This window comes from Ictalurus furcatus, chromosome 4, assembly GCF_023375685.1.
Source record: "Ictalurus furcatus strain D&B chromosome 4, Billie_1.0, whole genome shotgun sequence".
In the NCBI taxonomy this organism is placed as follows: Eukaryota; Metazoa; Chordata; class Actinopteri; order Siluriformes; family Ictaluridae; genus Ictalurus; species Ictalurus furcatus.
This window is the reverse complement of record NC_071258.1, coordinates 32902329-32920932: the sequence shown is the minus strand read 5'-3', so window position 1 is coordinate 32920932 and position 18604 is coordinate 32902329. Positions and strand designations below refer to the sequence as shown.

The following is an 18604-nucleotide window of genomic DNA, read 5'->3' as shown; positions in this document are numbered from 1 at the left end:
AGGTCAGGCGATTGGCAAACAGGCATACACGGGGCAAGGCAGGAATCTAGGTCGTGGTCTCGGAAAACAGGGTCGGTAAACAAAACGAGAAACGAACTATGACGAGGGACTGGAAGCAGATAATCCAGCGCGAACTAACTTTAAACATGGACTGTGACTATGACTACGATACGAACTAAACTAACTCTAAACATGGACCGTGACTATGACTACGATACGAACTAATCTAACTCTATGGTATTAATCTTCCGCGTTGTGTGCTGGGAGGCGCGCGGTATATATGCGGACATGATCAGCGTCTAAACTGCTAGCAGCTGAGAGCAATACAGACCCACGTGAAATCCCAGCCAATGACGGAACAGGGAGGAGACATGACAGAAACATAAACAAAACACACGTGTCCAGATGTCACTACGGTCAACAACGGAAAAGCAGGTGCTCGCGCATTCACGCTTAGAGCACGCTGCTTCAAGGGGGAATCGTGACACCATCCAAGATTTCACCATTCATTTCCATTTCCAGTGAAAAAAATAAGCTATCATCACTCTTCAACTTTAGAAAGAATTAAGTAAAAACTACCTTGCCTATGTTTGTTAAATGACAGCCCAGTAAACAACGTTTCATTCATTCGCTGATTCAGTTTTAGTAAGCTTTATCCTGGTCAGTGTCTGGTTGGGGAATGTTCCACACTGTGTTTTAGCAATACCACAAGTATTGTGTAAATTTACATTGCATACATGATCCACAGATCAGTAGCACAAGTTATAATAGCATTTATGGCATCAGGTGACATGAAGCTTTCTTCAGAGGAGATATCATGACAGCCGAGTGGTCAGAGATCAGAGTGATGCAACTTTCTCATGTTTAGCAAAGAATTTATCTAGAATATCTTAGCTTGTAATTTAGACAGAGTGCACACAATTGTGATAATTAAAGTTTATTTGATATTTTCATTTTCAACATGGTGAAAATTCTTACATACATTGTTGTGGTTAAGTATGTTTTATTTCAGCAAAAATTCTATAGGATTTCCATGTGTTTCCATCATAATTAAATGTTATGTAAGGGCTTCAAAGAGCCTTAGAAGGCACTTTACCCATAAGGTGCTTCTTGGTATTCTGATCTGGCTTGAAAACAATTATAAAACATTTTGGAGCAAAAATACAAATAATCAGACCAAAGCTTGAAGCCAAAATAGCAAATATTTCAACAGCTACAGTGAACTTTCCAGGAGAGCTGACATAAGCAGGAATAAAGGTGATCCACACAGCACAGAATATGAGCATGCTGAATGTAATGAATTTGGCTTCATTAAAGTTATAAGGCAGCTTCCGAGCTAGAAATGCTAAAATAAAACACAAAAGTGCTAGGACTACTATATATCCCAGTACAGCCCAGAATCCTATAGCTGAACCTAAGCCACATTCCAAGATAATTCTTTCCTTGTAGTGTTTTAGATTTTTGAAAGGGAAAGGAGGTGATATTTTTAACCAAACCACACAAATAAGGACTTGTATGAGAGTAAAAGAAATCACACTGAATCTTTGTTGTGGAGGTCCAAACCATTTCATTACATTACTACCTGGAAGTGTAGCCCTGAATGCCATTAACACAACTAATGTTTTTCCCAGTACACAGGAGATGCAGAGGACAAAGGTGACTCCAAACGCTGTGTGGCGCAGCATACAGGACCACTCAGAGGGTCGACCAATGAAAGTAAGTGAACAAAGAAAACACAAAGTCAGAGAAAAGAGCAGCAGAAAGCTCAGTTCAGAATTGTTGGCCCTTACAATAGGAGAGGCCCTGTACTTGTAAAAGACAGCAGCCACACACACGGCCATGAAGGCCCCGGCGATGGAGAACACGGTCAGGATGATGCCCAGAGTTTCATCCCAAGACAAGAACTCAACAGGCTTTGGGAGGCAGCTGTCTTGCTTGGCATTGGGCCAAAACTCAGAAAGACAATGCAAACAATCCAAAGAGTCTACAAGGTTTAAAAAGAGAGAACCATTAAAATTCACTTCTAGTGATTCTAGTGCACATAACAGGAAATCAATAAACTAGATTATGACTGACATAAAAACAAAATAGAGCCATACTTAAAGGAAATAACTTTTTTATAGAGCTTAATAATCAAAGGAAAAATTAGGTTGATTAGTAGACTAGTTAAATTCTCTCTCTTCTCTCTCTTTCCCCACTTGTCACAATGCATCCGCATGAACTACCTTCCCGTCTCTTCCCCACTATTCATAGGTTCATATAATTTAGTTGTGATACACAACCTGTCTTGTTACTGATCTCTCCTTCAGCGCATGGTATGCAGTCAAAACAGCAAACAGGCCTTTGTTTCTGTACAGCTTTCCTGGTTCCTGGAGGACAGCTCTCACTGCACACAGACACTGGTACCTAAAATACATGAGTTAATAAAAAAATTTCATCCATAACACACGCTAATACAGCAATTTAGTGTATTCTATACTTTAACACATTTTACACAGAAAGGATAAAAAGCCTTCATGGACAGAATCAGATGTGTGGAAAACAATAATTGGCCCGGCTCTCCATTCATACACACAGAATTTGAGAACTCCTGCTTTATAGACATCTGTGTTGTTATACAATACCTCAGTCTGTCCTTCAAACCATCTGATACTTTTGCTCATTCTGAACTCTTCTCCTCTTGGTCTGGATGAGTCATACTGGCCCACTGTGACGAAATCCAAAGCACCATTTTTTTTAAACTGCCAGTTTATGAGTTCATAGACAGCTGGAGGGTCTCCATTAGTATCAAATGAGACCTGAAACCCATTATTTGTAGTGAAGTTCACTAGTTTGAGCTGATTGAATATCTGCAGGCATAAATTAATGAAAATAAGTTGAAAATACAGCCTTAAATTTTCAGGATAGACAATGCAATTCACATGTAGCTCACAGCTACTGTTAAATATATTACTAAGAATATCACTTTATTGTCATGATGCATTTAATATTAGTATAAATTTTAACATTTGCAAGTTAGACACTAAAAATATTAGCTTACTTCATTAAGCAGGTAAGCTGGGGATCATGACTGATACATTAAAAACAAATATTTTTAATAAATCTGCTTTATACCTGCCATGGTGAAAATTGAATGGTCTTATCACATTTGGTGCCATTACAAATCAGTCTGTGGATGGCGTGCGCTATGGCATATGTTGCTTTGTACACCATGTTAGTGATGCGCAACTGAGATGTGTCTAAATATGGGTTCTGGAGAGTGTGAATGTCCTCACTGCCATCACATTCCTGCATGCCTTCTGAGACACCTGTTCGACCTTTAAGGTAACAGTTGAATGAGCTCTCCCAAAGTTCTGTTAACAGGGTTGATTCTAATGCTTTGCTTGGAGTGAGGTCTAGAAAAAATTCACGAAGACCTGGAATAACTGACCGGGGAACACCAAACCCTATTGCACCAGCACACGTTATATCGTAAAATATCAGGATCTGTGATCCACGTTTCACTTCCAATCCACTGAAGTGGAGGTGGTGGCTGTCGTGATAGCTCCGCTAAAAGAATCTTCATGTCACCTGATGCCATAAATGCTATTATAACCCGGGCTGTGGATCTGCGAATGACATTTGCCACTCGCTCCAGTTTACTCTGTGGTTGTGTCCTGTAGTAAGCCTCAGAGTATTCCACACAGATCCCCTCCACTTGCGCAGCTTTTAGGAATGATGCCATTCCGTAATTTCCATAATCTGAGTCACTACGAACTGCTCCTATCCATGTCCAGCCAAAATGCTTGACCATTCTTGCCAGTGCAGCTGCTTGGTGAGGGTCACTAGGTATGGTCCTAAAAAAGGTAGGATAGTGATGCTTATCACTCAGACACGCACAGGTTGCGTAGTGACTCACCTGAAATTGCAACAAAGCCAGTGCAAGAAATGAGAATCATTGGGTGAATAGACTGTACTAGTGCAAATTTATGGACATTATTACTTTAGACAACTAAAACATTAGACAACATATCTGAATTTACATGGCACCACATTTAATAAATCTTTACATAATTCCTCTGATACCATCTCACCAAAAGCTTTCTGTACCAAGACATTTACTGTTTTATTTATTGACGTAGACTCCAGTCTCAGCAAACAGTCAGAGGTATAACTGTTCTTAAGTTTCCCACAATGGGTAAGTCTGACAGAGGATGTTGCGTTTCTTATGCATTTAAAAATGCAGCTGCAGCAAAAGGAATTTTTCATCCTATTTACCTCAAGAGAAAGTGAGGAAACAACTGTTTATAGTTGCTATAACATAAGTGATTTTAAGAGCTAACTTGCAAAAATGCAATTGTTGACAAATTGCTTTGGCATAAGATGAATATAACACTTCATGATGTGCAGATATACAGTAGGAGCCATCACGTTGTATACCTTCCATAAATATGTGTGTGTGTTTCTTGCAGGTGCCACACAATGTGTCCAGTGTCCTCTCTACTACTGGTCCAATGCTGAATGTGTGGCATACCGCTTATCCTTTCTTCAGGGTCAGGGGGAACCTGGAGCCTATCCCAGGGAGCATCGGGCACAAGGCGGGGTACACCCTGGACAGGGTGCCAATCCAATGCAGGGCACAATCACATACACACTCATTCATACACTACAGACACTTTGGACATGCCAAACAGCCTACCATGCATGTCTTTGGACTGGGGGAGGAAACCAGAGTACCCGGAGGAAACCCCCGCAGCACAGGGAGAACATGCAAACTCCGCACACACAGGGCCTCGGTGGGAATCGAACCCCCGACCCTGGAGGTGAGAGCAAACGTCCTAACCACTAAGCCACCATGCGCTAGTTTGATGTTCATGTCCAGTAAATGCAAACGGATGTGCAGTAAAGTTTATTTTGTGAAATTTAATGACAAACTCATGGACAAACAGGCTATTGATCTATTTAAATTTGGCAATAGCTTGATTAAAAATAATAATCAGAGTCAGTAAGAGGCATAACGACTCAGAGTCAGAGATCAGAGAATCACAATTTTTATTTACTATATTACAATATATCTGCATATAGCCATATATGTTCCATGCGTTTCATTAATGACCCGGTATATACACATGCAGCTTATAAGCTTTCACATATTGATCACTCGAACTCAGTTACTGTTTATAAAGAGTGATGTACACATCAATATCTAATTGGAAATGGAAAGAGGGCATACAGTTCAGTAAATGTTCATTAGAACCAGCGTTTAAGAATGGTTTTCATTTTTGGTTTAAAAAAATATTATAAAAAAACTAACATGTAGTGTGTGGATATTAAAATTCCATTTTAATTCAGCAGGAATTCTTGTAGTAATGATGTGCATGTAAAAACGTTAATAAAGATGACCCTATACATGTTAAAACAACCTTATACTAGTGGTGTATTGCAGAGGCTGCTGCAAGCATAATCATATTTATTATTTGACTGTACACTTCAGATTTTCACAAATTAAACATAAAAAAAATAAAAAAAATAAAAAAAGATTATCCTAAAAGAATATTGGTGAGGTTTGGAAACTATGTACACATAAGCATCATACATTGTGACAAACTGCTGGACCTTCATGTTAAGTTTGCTTTTTATTTGAGACTCTCAAAGTGCCTTAGAGGGCACTTTACCCATAAGGTGCTTCTTGGTATTCTCCTCAGGCCTAAAAATGATTATGAAACATTTGGGAGCAAAAATACAAATAATCAAACCAAAACTTGAAGCCAGAATAGCAAATATTTCAACAGCTACAGTGAACTTTCCAGGAGAGCTGACATAAGCAGGAATAAAGGTGATCCAAACTGCACAGAATATGAGCATGCTGAATGTGATGAATTTAGCTTCATTAAAGTTATCCGGCAACTTCCGTGCCAGAAAAGCCAAAATAAAGCATAAAAGTGCCAAGACTCCTATATATCCCAGCACAGCCCAGAATCCTATAGGTGAACCCAAGCCACATTCCAAAATAATTCTTTCCTTGTAATGTTTAAGATTTTTGAAAGGGAAAGGAGGTGATATTTCCAACCAAAGCACACAAATAAGAACCTGAATAAGAGTGAAGACAAGAACACTGATTCTCTGCTGTGGAGGTCCAAACCATTTCATGACATTACTTCCTGGAAGTGTAGCCCTAAAGGCCATTAACACAACTAATGTTTTCCCCAGAACACAGGAAATGCAGAGGACAAAGGTGACTCCAAACGCTGTGTGGCGCAGCATACAGGACCACTCAGAGGGCTGTCCAATGAAAGTAAGTGAACAGAGGAAACACAGAGTCAGAGAGAAGAGCAACAGAAAACTCAGTTCAGAATTGTTGGCCCGGACAATCGGAGAAGTCCTGTGCTTGTAAAAGACAGCAGCCACACACACAGCCATGAAGGCTCCAGCGATGGAGAATACTGTAAGGATGATGCTGAGAGTGTCATCCCAGGACAGGAACTCAACAGACTTGGGGAGGCAGCTCTCTCGCTTGGGGTTGGGCCAAAACTCAGGAGGGCAGCGCAAACAATCTAAAGAGTCTAAAATAAATAGAATCATATGATAAAGACTTCATGATAGATATTTTAGTAGTAAAAGGTGAAGCTGGAAACATGACTCTCTCCAACAAAACCATACACAAGCATTGTATTTCTAACTGCAACTTTACTTTCGGACCTCTATAGGTCTTTTAACGTCTACTTTCCATTTTCTTAAGTTCCTCATATTATATAAATAACTTTTAATTTGTATTATTACCCCTGGCTTGCTCACCATAAACTGTACTTTTAAATAAATCTTTGTTTTTTTGCTGGGCCGCCTAGAGGGCCAGCCTACAAGAGCCATTTTTACAATTGTACACACATGCAAGAGGAGTCTAGCTAACAGAATTTCAATCTTGCTACCCTTAGCTAGCAAGCACTATGTAATACTAGGAACACTCAGTGATACACAGTAGATTCATCTGTTGAGCCTTGTGTGACCATGCAGACAATGGTGGTCCTGCAAAACTAGTCTTGCCTAGTTTCGTTGTTTTATTGTTTCCTTATTTCTACTGCTAAACCAATACAAATAAAATATCATGGATTGATTTATGGCCCATTGAGAATCATAACTATTTTCTTAGTGACTTTATTACACTATTAACATTTGAGGTGTATACAGGACTTTCCTTGGATGGAACGCTGTGGGATTAGTACATGGATTACATGGATTAGTACAGTACACCCCTGCTGTGACTATGTGAAGCAGCAATGAAGACAGAATGGAGCAAAGCATATATTCAGCCATGAACTGACAAAAACTAGATATCTTATGCAGAATGAGAACTGAGGCAAAAATAAATGAGTCTACAACGTTATGTACAATGATACATAACCTGTCTTGTTGCTGATCTCTCCTTCAGCACATGGTATACAGTCAAAACAGCAAACAGGCCTTCGCTTCTGTACAGCTTTTCTGGTGCCTGGGAGACAGCTCTCACTGCACACAGATACTGGTACCTAGCAAGACACAAAGGCACAAATGCAAATCCCGTATTATATTTAAAAAATCCCAGCATTGTAAACCCCACAATACTGCAGTGTACCATTTAATTAATTGAACAATCGAATAAATTATATAAAATTTAACAGTTCTGTGAGAACTGGAGAACTGCTTTGTAGTCATGGTAGTTATATGGTAGTCCCTAATTTCTCCATCTGGGGATTAATAAAGTATTATCTTATCTTATCTTATCTTATAATGTACCTCTGTCTGTCCTCCAACCCAGCTGATATTTCTGCTCATTCTGAACTCCTGTCCTCTTGGTCTAGATGAATCATACTGTCCCACTGTGACAAAATCCAAATTGCCATCCTCCTTAAACTGCCAGTTTATGAGCTCATAGACAGCAGGAGGATCTCCATTAGAATCAAATGAGACCTGAAATCCATTTCTTGTAGTGAAGTTTACTTTTTTGAGCTGGTCAAATATCTGCAGAAAGAATTTCATGAAATGTCACTGCACAGTGTGACTTTGTCTAAATATAGATAATATGTTTTACTTGGAAACCGCAACTAGTGTTGAATACATGACTGAATATAAACATGAATAAATACTAATATCAAGATAAATATATTAATATATTCAGATATTTATGCATCCTCATGACTTAAAGCTTTTCAATTAAGCAATTTTATACCTGCCATGGTGTAAATGTAATAGTCTTGTCACATTGTGTGTCATTGCAGATTAGTTCATGGATGGCGTGCGCTATGGCATATGTTGCTTTGTATACCATGTTAGTGACGCGTAACTGAGACGTGTCTGAATATGGGTTCTGGAGTGTGTGAATTTCCTCACTGCCATCACATTCTCGCACACCTTCTGTGATGTCTGTCTGCTCTTTAAGATGACAGCTGAATGAGCTTTCCCAAAATTCTCTTAACAGGGGTGATTTCAGTGCTTGGGCTGGAGTTAGGTCTAAAAGAAACTCACGAAGTCCAGGAATAACTGACCGGGGAACACCAAACCCTATTGCGCCGGCGCACATGTTATACCGCAGAAAATCAGGATCAGTGATCCATGATTCACTCCCAATCCACTGAAGTGGAGGTAGTGGCTGCCGTGCCAGTTCTTCCAAAAGAAATCTCATATCCCCTGTGTGCATAAACGCAACTAGAACGCGGGCTGTTGATCTGCGGATCACGTTTGCTACTCTCTGCAATTTATTGAGTGACTGTGTCCGGTAATAGACCTCAGAATACTCCACACATATCCCCTCCTCTTGTGCAGCCTTTAGGAATGATGCCATTCCATTATTTCCATAGTCTGTGTCGCTGCGCACTGCTCCAATCCATGTCCAACCAAAATGCTTGACCATTTTTGCTAGCGCACCTGCTTGGTGGTGGTCACTAGGTATGGTCCTAAAGAAGGTAGGATACTGATGCTTATCACTTAGACAAGCACAGGTCGCATAGTGACTCACCTAAAATTTAGACAGTATAAGAAAAAAACAAGAGAAAATATAAAGTGATGTAAGTAACCTTATTCAATCCTTTTTTTCCTTACTAGTCATAATAGTATGCACTTCTATGTTTTATTACCTGCATACATAACACTGTATACACTACAGAGAGATATAATAGAGACGAAATATAGTAAATATGAGTCATTATTTTAACCTGTGGAATTCCAAAAAGACCGAGCACTCTGGCTATGCTGATTGACTGTGTGGAAGCAGAATCTCCTATGACAGCTGTTACAGCGGCATCTGCAGATTTTGAGCAGAGATCAGTGTAGTTGAAAACCGGCTCCAAACCATTTGCAAGCTGAAATGCAACTTTTATTGCCATAGGCACAGTGGAGCACGAATCATGTATCTGGTATCCTAATGTGATGCCTGGTAGGAGATCTGTTCTGTTGTTAATCTCATGGATGGTAAACTCCATTGCACGGGCAAAACGCAGTTCCCTGTAATCCATGCTGTTAAAACAGAGTAAGATATAAAAACAGTATGATATAAAAGCGACATAATAATATCTGCTATTTGTACATTTTCAGGTTAATCACAAAATTAATTAACTCATGACAGAATAATTAAGAACATAACAAACAAAATGTTTTAAATATTAATTTGTTAAATTATCCTTTTTTTATTCCTTTTTTTTTTTAATGTATTTCTAACAAAATCCCTTGTTGTTGTTCAATCAACACACCAACCTTCCAGAGCACTGTAGCTGTGATGGCAGCCTGGTGTAGGTAATTTGTTCTGATTTTGTGTAGTAATGAATAGTGAAAATCCCTCCAATTACAAAGTCTCCATTCATAAATATACCAGGTTGCTGAGGAACAGTCCATAGCCGGCAGCTGAGTGTGTTAGCTTGACATGCTGCAGGGTTGAGCACAGTTATCCACAGAGCTGGTACAAACAGCACCAGGCTGGAAAAGAACTGCATGGCTGAATCTGTGGCTCTCACTTCTCTGATGGCCAGAAATAGTGGTTTAAATTCACAGTGCTTTAAATAGTCATCTTGCTATGATGCACTGGGAGTGAGAGGAGTGGTTATGTATTTATCAATCATAATAACAGAGATTTTTGTTATATTTTTCTGGGATATAGTATAATATCACTAAAGAAAATACACCAATATGCTATACTGTCAAAGCTTATGAGTAAGTGGAGGGATGCCATATTCTGGTTAGTTTAGTGCAGCAGAAAAAGCAAAGACATGGTTAATGTTCCTGAATGTTCCTTGGCTCTGGACCAGGATCTGAAGGATACCATGGGTGAAGTGCCTTTTTAGCCTTTGGGCAGAATTTGACTGTAAGGTATTTAAAGATGTATTTTGCTAAAGCTATTCCCTTTGGTCCATTGGCTTTAGACCAGGGCATCAAGCTCAGTTTCTGCCTGACCCACCTCACCATTTTGAGCTCTTTAAGCTTAGGCTATTGTGCTTTTTAAATATAAGTTTAACAAAATTGTATTAATTCACACCATAGCTTCTTTACAGTAGTAGAAGTAAGGAAGAAATCAAACAAACATGTTGTGAGTCTCTCACCTTTCTTGTCTTTGCTCCCTATCAAATTCTGTTTAAAATGTAAGTAACTATACTGGATGATTTGGGCATTTGGCAAATCATTATATCAAAGGTCATTATATCAACGGACATTTAACAACAGCAATCAGACCAAGTGCAAAAGTGCATAGATTATAACTGTTTCATTAAATATCATTTACCGCTGGTCTGAAGTCACACAGACATCAGTCTGAGGCAGCACCTTCAGCCCACAGCTCTGCCGTGGCTCCAGACCCTACACCTGCTAATGGGACCAGCATGGCCTCCAGGTCCTGGAAATAGCCACCACATTGATGTGGACATCATCATACCTCCTGCCAGTACATGTCACCACACCTCCAGTGCAAAACATGCCATTCTACCATGGAGGCTTCCTTCCTTTTCATGCCACAGGAGCAGTTCATTATGAATGAGATTATGTGACAATGTACCCTCCATGTATAGATTTACATTAAACCTAGTGAAATTTTAAACCAAGGGTGTCAAATATATGACCCACAGACCTGAAGGCCAGACAAATGAATTTAGAATCCATGTTCTGAATTAAAATTGTCTTGTGGATCATAATTTAATCGAAAGATTTGGGGAAAATAAGTTTTTTTTTAAAAAATTCAGTTGTCACTAGGTGAAAGTCATCAAGTGTTGGACCGAGTCCAGAAGTGACTCTTTCAGTGACTATTTCAGAGGACTGAACTAAGTACTTTAAAAAATAAATAAATAACAAAACCAATAAACATACGACTGTATTTCAGCAAATTGTAGTTTTTCACTGATGCAGATTTGGTAACAGAATGTATGAGAGAGATAAGAGAGGTTGTTGATACTTTGCTCAATGGGAAACAAAAAGATGAAGTCAAAGACAAAATAAAATCGATCATACTGTCAGCTACCACAGTTTCTATTATTATCTTCAAATTGTTTATTATATTATTGCTTAAATATTTTTTAAATTCTAAAAAGACTTCCCTTTACTATTATTTTATCATGAGACGTCTTACTGTACCATGCATGTTGAATGCAAATTTCACCATCCAAGAATTCACCATTCATTTCCATTTCCAGTGAAAAAAATAAGCTATCATTACTCTTCAACTTTAGAAAGAATTAAGTAAAAACTACCTTCCCTATGTTTGTTAAATGACAGCCCAGTAAACAACTTTTCATTCATTCGCTGATTCAATTTTAGTAAGCTTTATCCTGGTCAGTGTCTGGTTGGGGAATGTTCCACACTGTGTTTTAGCAATACCACAAGTATTGTGTAAATTTACATTGCATACATGATCCACAGATCAGTAGCACAAGTTATAATAGCATTTATGGCATCAGGTGACACGAAGCTTTCTTCAGAGGAGATATCATGACAGCCGAGTGGTCAGAGATCAGAGTGATGCAACTTTCTCATGTTTAGCAAAGAATTTATCTAGAATATCTTAGCTTGTAATTTAGACAGAGTGCACACAATTGTGATAATTAAAGTTTATTTGATATTTTCATTTTCAACATGGTGAAAATTCTTACATACATTGCTGTGGTTAAGTATGTTTTATTTCAGCAAAAATTCTATAGGATTTCCATGTGTTTCCATCATAATTAAATATTATGTAAAGGCTTCAAAGAGCCTTAGAAGGCACTTTACCCATAAGGTGCTTCTTGGTATTCTGATCTGGCTTGAAAACAATTATAAAACATTTTGGAGCAAAAATACAAATAATCAGACCAAAGCTTGAAGCCAAAATAGCAAATATTTCAACAGCTACAGTGAACTTTCCAGGAGAGCTGACATAAGCAGGAATAAAGGTGATCCACACAGCACAGAATATGAGCATGCTGAATGTAATGAATTTGGCTTCATTAAAGTTATCAGGCAGCTTCCGAGCTAGAAATGCTAAAATAAAACACAAAAGTGCTAGGACTCCTATATATCCCAGTACAGCCCAGAATCCTATAGCTGAACCTAAGCCACATTCCAAGATAATTCTTTCCTTGTAGTGTTTTAGATTTTTGAAAGGGAAAGGAGGTGATATTTTTAACCAAACCACACAAATAAGGACTTGTATGAGAGTAAAAGAAATCACACTGAATCTTTGTTGTGGAGGTCCAAACCATTTCATGACATTACTGCCTGGAAGTGTAGCCCTGAATGCCATTAACACAACTAATGTTTTTCCCAGTACACAGGAGATGCAGAGGACAAAGGTGACTCCAAACGCTGTGTGGCGCAGCATACAGGACCACTCAGAGGGTCGACCAATGAAAGTAAGTGAACAAAGAAAACACAAAGTCAGAGAAAAGAGCAGCAGAAAGCTCAGTTCAGAATTGTTGGCCCTTACAATAGGAGAGGCCCTGTGCTTGTAAAAGACAGCAGCCACACACACGGCCATGAAGGCTCCAACGATGGAGAACACGGTCAGGATGATGCCCAGAGTTTCATCCCAAGACAAGAACTCAACAGGCTTTGGGAGGCAGCTGTCTTGCTTGGCATTGGGCCAAAACTCAGGAAGACAATGCAAACAATCCAAAGAGTCTACAAGGTTTAAAAAGAGAGAACCATTAAAATTCACTTCTAGTGATTCTAGTGCACATAACAGGAAATCAATAAACTAGATTATGACTGACATAAAAACAAAATAGAGCCATACTTAAAGAAAATTACTTTTTTATAGAGCTTAACAATCAAAGGAAAAATTAGGTTGATTAGTAAACTAGTTAAATTCTCTCTCTTCTCTCTCTTTCCCCACTTGTCAGAATGCTTCCGCATGAACTACCTTCCCGTCTCTTCCCCACTACTCATAGGTTCATATAATTTAGTTGTGATACACAACCTGTCTTGTTACTGATCTCTCCTTCAGCGCATGGTATGCAGTCAAAACAGCAAACGGGCCTTTGTTTCTGTACAGCTTTCCTGGTTCCTGGAGGACAGCTCTCACTGCACACAGACACTGGCACCTACGAAAGCAGCAGAGGAAGCCTCACGTGCAAATGCTTCATAGGATTATTTTTTATTTTTATGATTAAAACCTTAGTTGTGTATGTATGTGTATTTTTATTTACAAAAAAACAAAAACAAACCAAAAAAAAACAACATTTTTAAGTGGATCACTTGGAGCAAAATATTCAGAAAAGCAGCCAATAAGAGTCCAGCGTAGGTGGGAACTCCTTTAATACTGTTTAAAAAGCATCTCAGGGGAATTCCTCAAGAAATTTGTTGAGAAAATGCCAAGAATACATTTCTGGAAATTCTAGGCAAAAAGGGTGTCTACTTTGAAGATGCTAAAATACAAAATTATTTTGGATAATTTTTTATCACCACATAATTCCCATAGTTCCATTCGTGTTATTCCAGAATTTTCGATGACTTTATTATTATTTTAAAATAGAAAAAATATAAAGAAAGAATGAGTATGTCTAAACGTTTGACCAGTATTGTATATAATATATATATATATATATATATATATATATATATATATATATATATATATATATATATATATATATATATATATAGATAGATAGATAGATAGATAGATATATTTAGATAGATAGATAGATAGATATATTACAGGATTTTGCAGAGGGTTTTTTTGTGATTGTTGCGGCCAAAAATGCTTAATTTTGCTGTGGATATTTAAAAATTTGCAATGCAATTTGCAGAGATTTTTGTGCTTTTTTTGCAGAAAATTACTTGAACTGGCGAAATTGCACTGGTATAAAATTGTTTTGTCTTTCACGGTGATGTGAATCATAAAGGATTTTGACTGAATCCACATTGTGATGACGTCACATGATGCATCTTAGCCCAAATCTGCAGAAAGTCTGTGGAAAATCCACTGTAATTAAAAAAAATATATATAAGTTCTTTCCAATATTGTGGAGTTTGCTTGATTTTTGCATTCATTTCTTTAAATCACTAAATCAAGTACAGACGAGACATATATCTATTTCTATACTATGATGTTTATGCTGTAAACGAGGCAGCAGTAGTATATCTAAAGTATTTGACATATACACATATTATACACATATACACACACATACACACATACATATATACATATACATTTTATATATATATAAATGTACATGTGTATATGTATATATGTATGTGCGTGAAAATATATATATATATATATATATATATATATATATATATATAAATGTTGACCAATTTGCCAGTGTCCTATTACAAAAAAGAGGGTTTAGTGTCACAATTGTTTGGATTTCATCGAAATATGATCCTGACAAAAGAAATTATGAAAAAAAAAAGTTGGTAGCCAGATCAATAAGTATCAATATTTCAAATTACAGATTACAATAATGCAAAATTGAGTGTTTTTAGTGCACTTGCATATGTGACATTGACACAAGGAAAAAAAACATGAGATGTTTGGGCACAAGGAAAACTTGAGGAGTTTGAAAACCTCTGCTTTAGTCAGCGTACTTGTTATACTGTACCTCATTCTGTCCTCCAACCCAGCTGATATTTCTGCTCATTCTGAACTCCTGTCCTCTTGGTCTGAATGAGTCATACTGGCCTACTGTGATAAAATTCAAAGCACCATCCTCCTTAAACTGCCAGTTTATGAGCTCATAGACAGCTGGAGGATCTCCATTAGAATCAAATGAGACCTGAAATCCATTTCTTGTAGTGAAGTTTACTTTTCTGAGCTGGTCAAATATCTGCAGGCAAAATTTCATTAAAATGCACACCTTGGTTAAATCATTTAGAGCTGCAACAGCAAATCGATTATGAAAATCGTTGTCAAAGAATGTCATTATCGATTAGTTGATCTGCGCACGGCATAGGGCACATTTACTCATCGTGTTACTTCGTTTACAAAAACACGCATCGGAGAGTACAGACCAAGTTGTGTCCCAAATGACGTACAGTATTATACACTTACACTATGCACTATATACTCTACCGTCCCATGTATGAATTTTAGAAGGGTAGTATGGTAGTGTAGTGTCAATTCTGTCGTTTATAATAATGGGACCTATCTATTACTAACGACGCTACGTTGCGCCCCACTTGCAATGTAGATGCGGTGATAGACAGTGGGAGTGCAAGTAAGACTGGTCTAATTAAAACTCTACGATCAAAATAAACATAAGCAAAACAATATGCCTTGTTGTTGTCAGCACGTTTACATGGACAACAATAATCCAATATTAAGACAACACTCTGATTAAGAAACTATTATATAAACAGCGATTTTTGATTACCTTAATCTGACTAGTCATACTCTAAATAAACACAAATCGAATTAAGATATACTGTATTGAGTATTCCTTTTTAACTTACATTATGGAAGTGCATTATAGACATATACACAGTTAATCACACTATTAACGTTGTGTTGGAGTTTTCACCACATTATGCGATAGGACACACACACACTGACAGTGCTCAACCATTTGACGGTAAACAAGAGAGTCGTCTATTTGCACATGTGGCATGACAAATAATTAACCGCACTTGAAGCTTTCGTAAAATTAAAAATGAAAACACCCAAAACTGTATACGGTCCCATAACGAAGACGAAGTGTACGTCGATACGAGAAATTCTGGAGGGAATGTCGGACGACGTGACGTGGGGACATAATGACATGTGCCATTAATCGATCTATGTTCTATAACATGTAATACCGGAACATGAAAGGAATATTCTAAAAGTGACTCATGTAAACACCTTAATCAGAATATTGTCTTATTCAGAATAAGGTCAATAATTAGATTACTGCTATCCATGTAAATGTAGTCAGTGAGTACCAGAAACTATACGGTGCAGTGAAGGGGAGATTTTATTATTAGTTTAGAAGTGTAGGTTAATTATCAGTGCAATAATGCATAAATACACACACACACACACACACACACACACACACACACAATATATATATATATATATATATATATATATATATATATATATATGAGAGAGAAATAAGCATATTTGCTCAAAGGTTTATATAAATAATATAGTAGCTTTATAGACCTCTGAGAAAATATCAATTCCGCTTATCTCACTAGTTTGTTGTTGTTGTTGTTTTTTTAAATAAAATAAACTGGAACTTTATAATGAAGCTTTTCTTTGTACCTGCCATGGTGAAAATTTTATATTCTTGTTGCACAGTGTGTCATTACAAATAAGTCCGTGGATGGCGTGCGCTATGGCATATGTTGCTTTGTACACCATGTTAGTGATGCGCAACTGAGACGTGTCTGAATATGGGTTTTGCAGCGTGTGGATGTCCTCACTGCCATCACATTTTCGTGCGCCCTCTGTGTTGTCTATTGTTCCTTTAAGGTAACAGCTGAACGAGCTTTCCCAAAATTCTGTTAATAGGGCCGATTCCGATGCTTTAGCTGGAGTTAGAGCTAAAAGAAACTCACGAAGGCCAGGAATATCCGACCGGGGAACGCCAAATCCTATTGCGCCGGCGCACATGTTATACCGCAAAAAATCAGGATCAGTGATCCACGTTTCACTTCCAATCCACTGAAGTGGAGGTGGTGGCTGTCGTGATAGCTCTTCTAAAAGAAGCCTCATGTCGCCTGATTGCATAAACGCTACTATAACCCGGGCTGTTGATCTGCGGATCACGTTTGCCACTCGCTCCAGTTTACTTTGCGGCTGTGTCCTGTAGTAGGCCTCGGAGTACTCCACACAGATCCCCTCAGCTTGCGCAGCCTTTAGGAATGATGCCATTCCGTAATTTCCATAATCTGTGTCGCTGCGCACTGCTCCAATCCATGTCCAGCCAAAATGCTTGACCATTCTTGCCAGTGCAGCTGCTTGGTGTTGGTCACTAGGTATGGTCCTGAAGAACGCAGGGTACTGATTCTTATCACTCAGACATGAGCAGGTCGCATAGTGACTCACCTGGAATTCAAACAATGCAAGAAAGAAGAAACATTAGCTAAAAAGCCTGATTTAATACTTATTTTTTTTTTTTTTACTAGTGCTGATATATTGTCATATTTTGGCTAAACTATTAGATCATAATTTCAATGCGGGCAACAAATATAAACAATTTCATTGCGCCATGCTGGAGAGAGACAGCAGGTTATTATCATTTTCACCTGTGGAATTCCAAAAAGACCGAGCACTCTGGCTATGCTGATTGACTGTGTGGAAGCAGAATCTCCTATGACAGCTGTTACAGCGGCATCTGCAGATTTTGAGCAGAGATCAGTGTAGTTGAAAACCGGCTCCAAACCATTTGCAAGCTGAAATGCAACTTTTATTGCCATAGGCACAGTGGAGCACGAATCATGTATCTGGTATCCTAATGTGATGCCCGGAAGAAGGTCTGTTCTGTTGTTGATCTCGTGGATGGTGAACTCCATTGCACGGGCGAAGCGCAGTTCCCTAAAATCCATGCTGTTAGGAAACAGTTAGGCAGGTAAAAAAAAAAAAATAACTGAAGACAAGATTATATATTATGTTTATTTATTTATGTTAAGATATTTTAATAAAAATAAATAAACAAATAACTATGTTTTATGTAAAAAAACAAAAAACAAAAAAACAATAAAAAAGAAAGTACTTTAAATTAAAATAATATGGAATATAAATGTCTGGTAAACATTAATAATAATAATAATAATAATAATAATAATAATAATAATAATAATAATTATTATTATTATTATTATTATTATTATTATTATTAGAAGAAGAAGAAGAAGAAAAAGAAGAAGAAGAAGAAAAATAACTTTTAAACCCTTGCTTTCTTTGCTATGCATTCCACACATACCCAGAGCACTGTAGCTGTGATGGGAACCTGGTGTAGGAAATTTGCTCTAATCTTATGGAGTCATGGATGGCAAAAATCCCTCCAAGCACAAAGTCCCCATTCATAAATATATCAGGTAACTTAGGATCAGTCCTCAACCTGCAGAAAATCGGGTTAGCTTCACATGCTATAGGGTTGAGCACAGTTACCCACATAGTTGACATAAATAACATCAGACTGGAAATGAGCTGCATGATAGTATCTGTGGTTCTCGGCACTCTGTAGGCCAGGACAGCTTCCTC

The 18604-nt window shown here is 37.8% G+C and overlaps 2 protein-coding genes and 1 pseudogene across 2 annotated transcripts; all 3 read right to left on the bottom strand.

The window, feature by feature from the left end:
• Positions 1-1070: 1070 nt before the first annotated feature.
• Positions 1071-3934, bottom strand: LOC128606286 (extracellular calcium-sensing receptor-like; annotated as a pseudogene).
• Positions 3935-4075: 141 nt separating this feature from the next.
• LOC128606285 (extracellular calcium-sensing receptor-like) lies at positions 4076-10885 on the bottom strand. Its single transcript, XM_053622323.1, has 6 exons — positions 10871-10885; positions 9818-9871; positions 8183-8968; positions 7750-7974; positions 7379-7502; positions 4076-6542 (listed from the first exon to the last, which is right to left on the bottom strand). The coding sequence occupies exons 1-6, from the start codon at positions 10883-10885 to the stop codon at positions 5629-5631; spliced, it is 2118 nt and encodes a 705-aa protein (XP_053478298.1). The 3' UTR covers positions 4076-5628.
• A 1284-nt stretch (positions 10886-12169) lies between these two features.
• Positions 12170-18177, bottom strand: LOC128606284 (extracellular calcium-sensing receptor-like). Its single transcript, XM_053622321.1, has 5 exons — positions 17647-18177; positions 16661-17446; positions 15015-15239; positions 13382-13505; positions 12170-13083 (listed from the first exon to the last, which is right to left on the bottom strand). The coding sequence occupies exons 1-5, from the start codon at positions 17944-17946 to the stop codon at positions 12170-12172; spliced, it is 2349 nt and encodes a 782-aa protein (XP_053478296.1). The 5' UTR covers positions 17947-18177.
• Between the last annotated feature and the right edge of the window lie 427 nt (positions 18178-18604).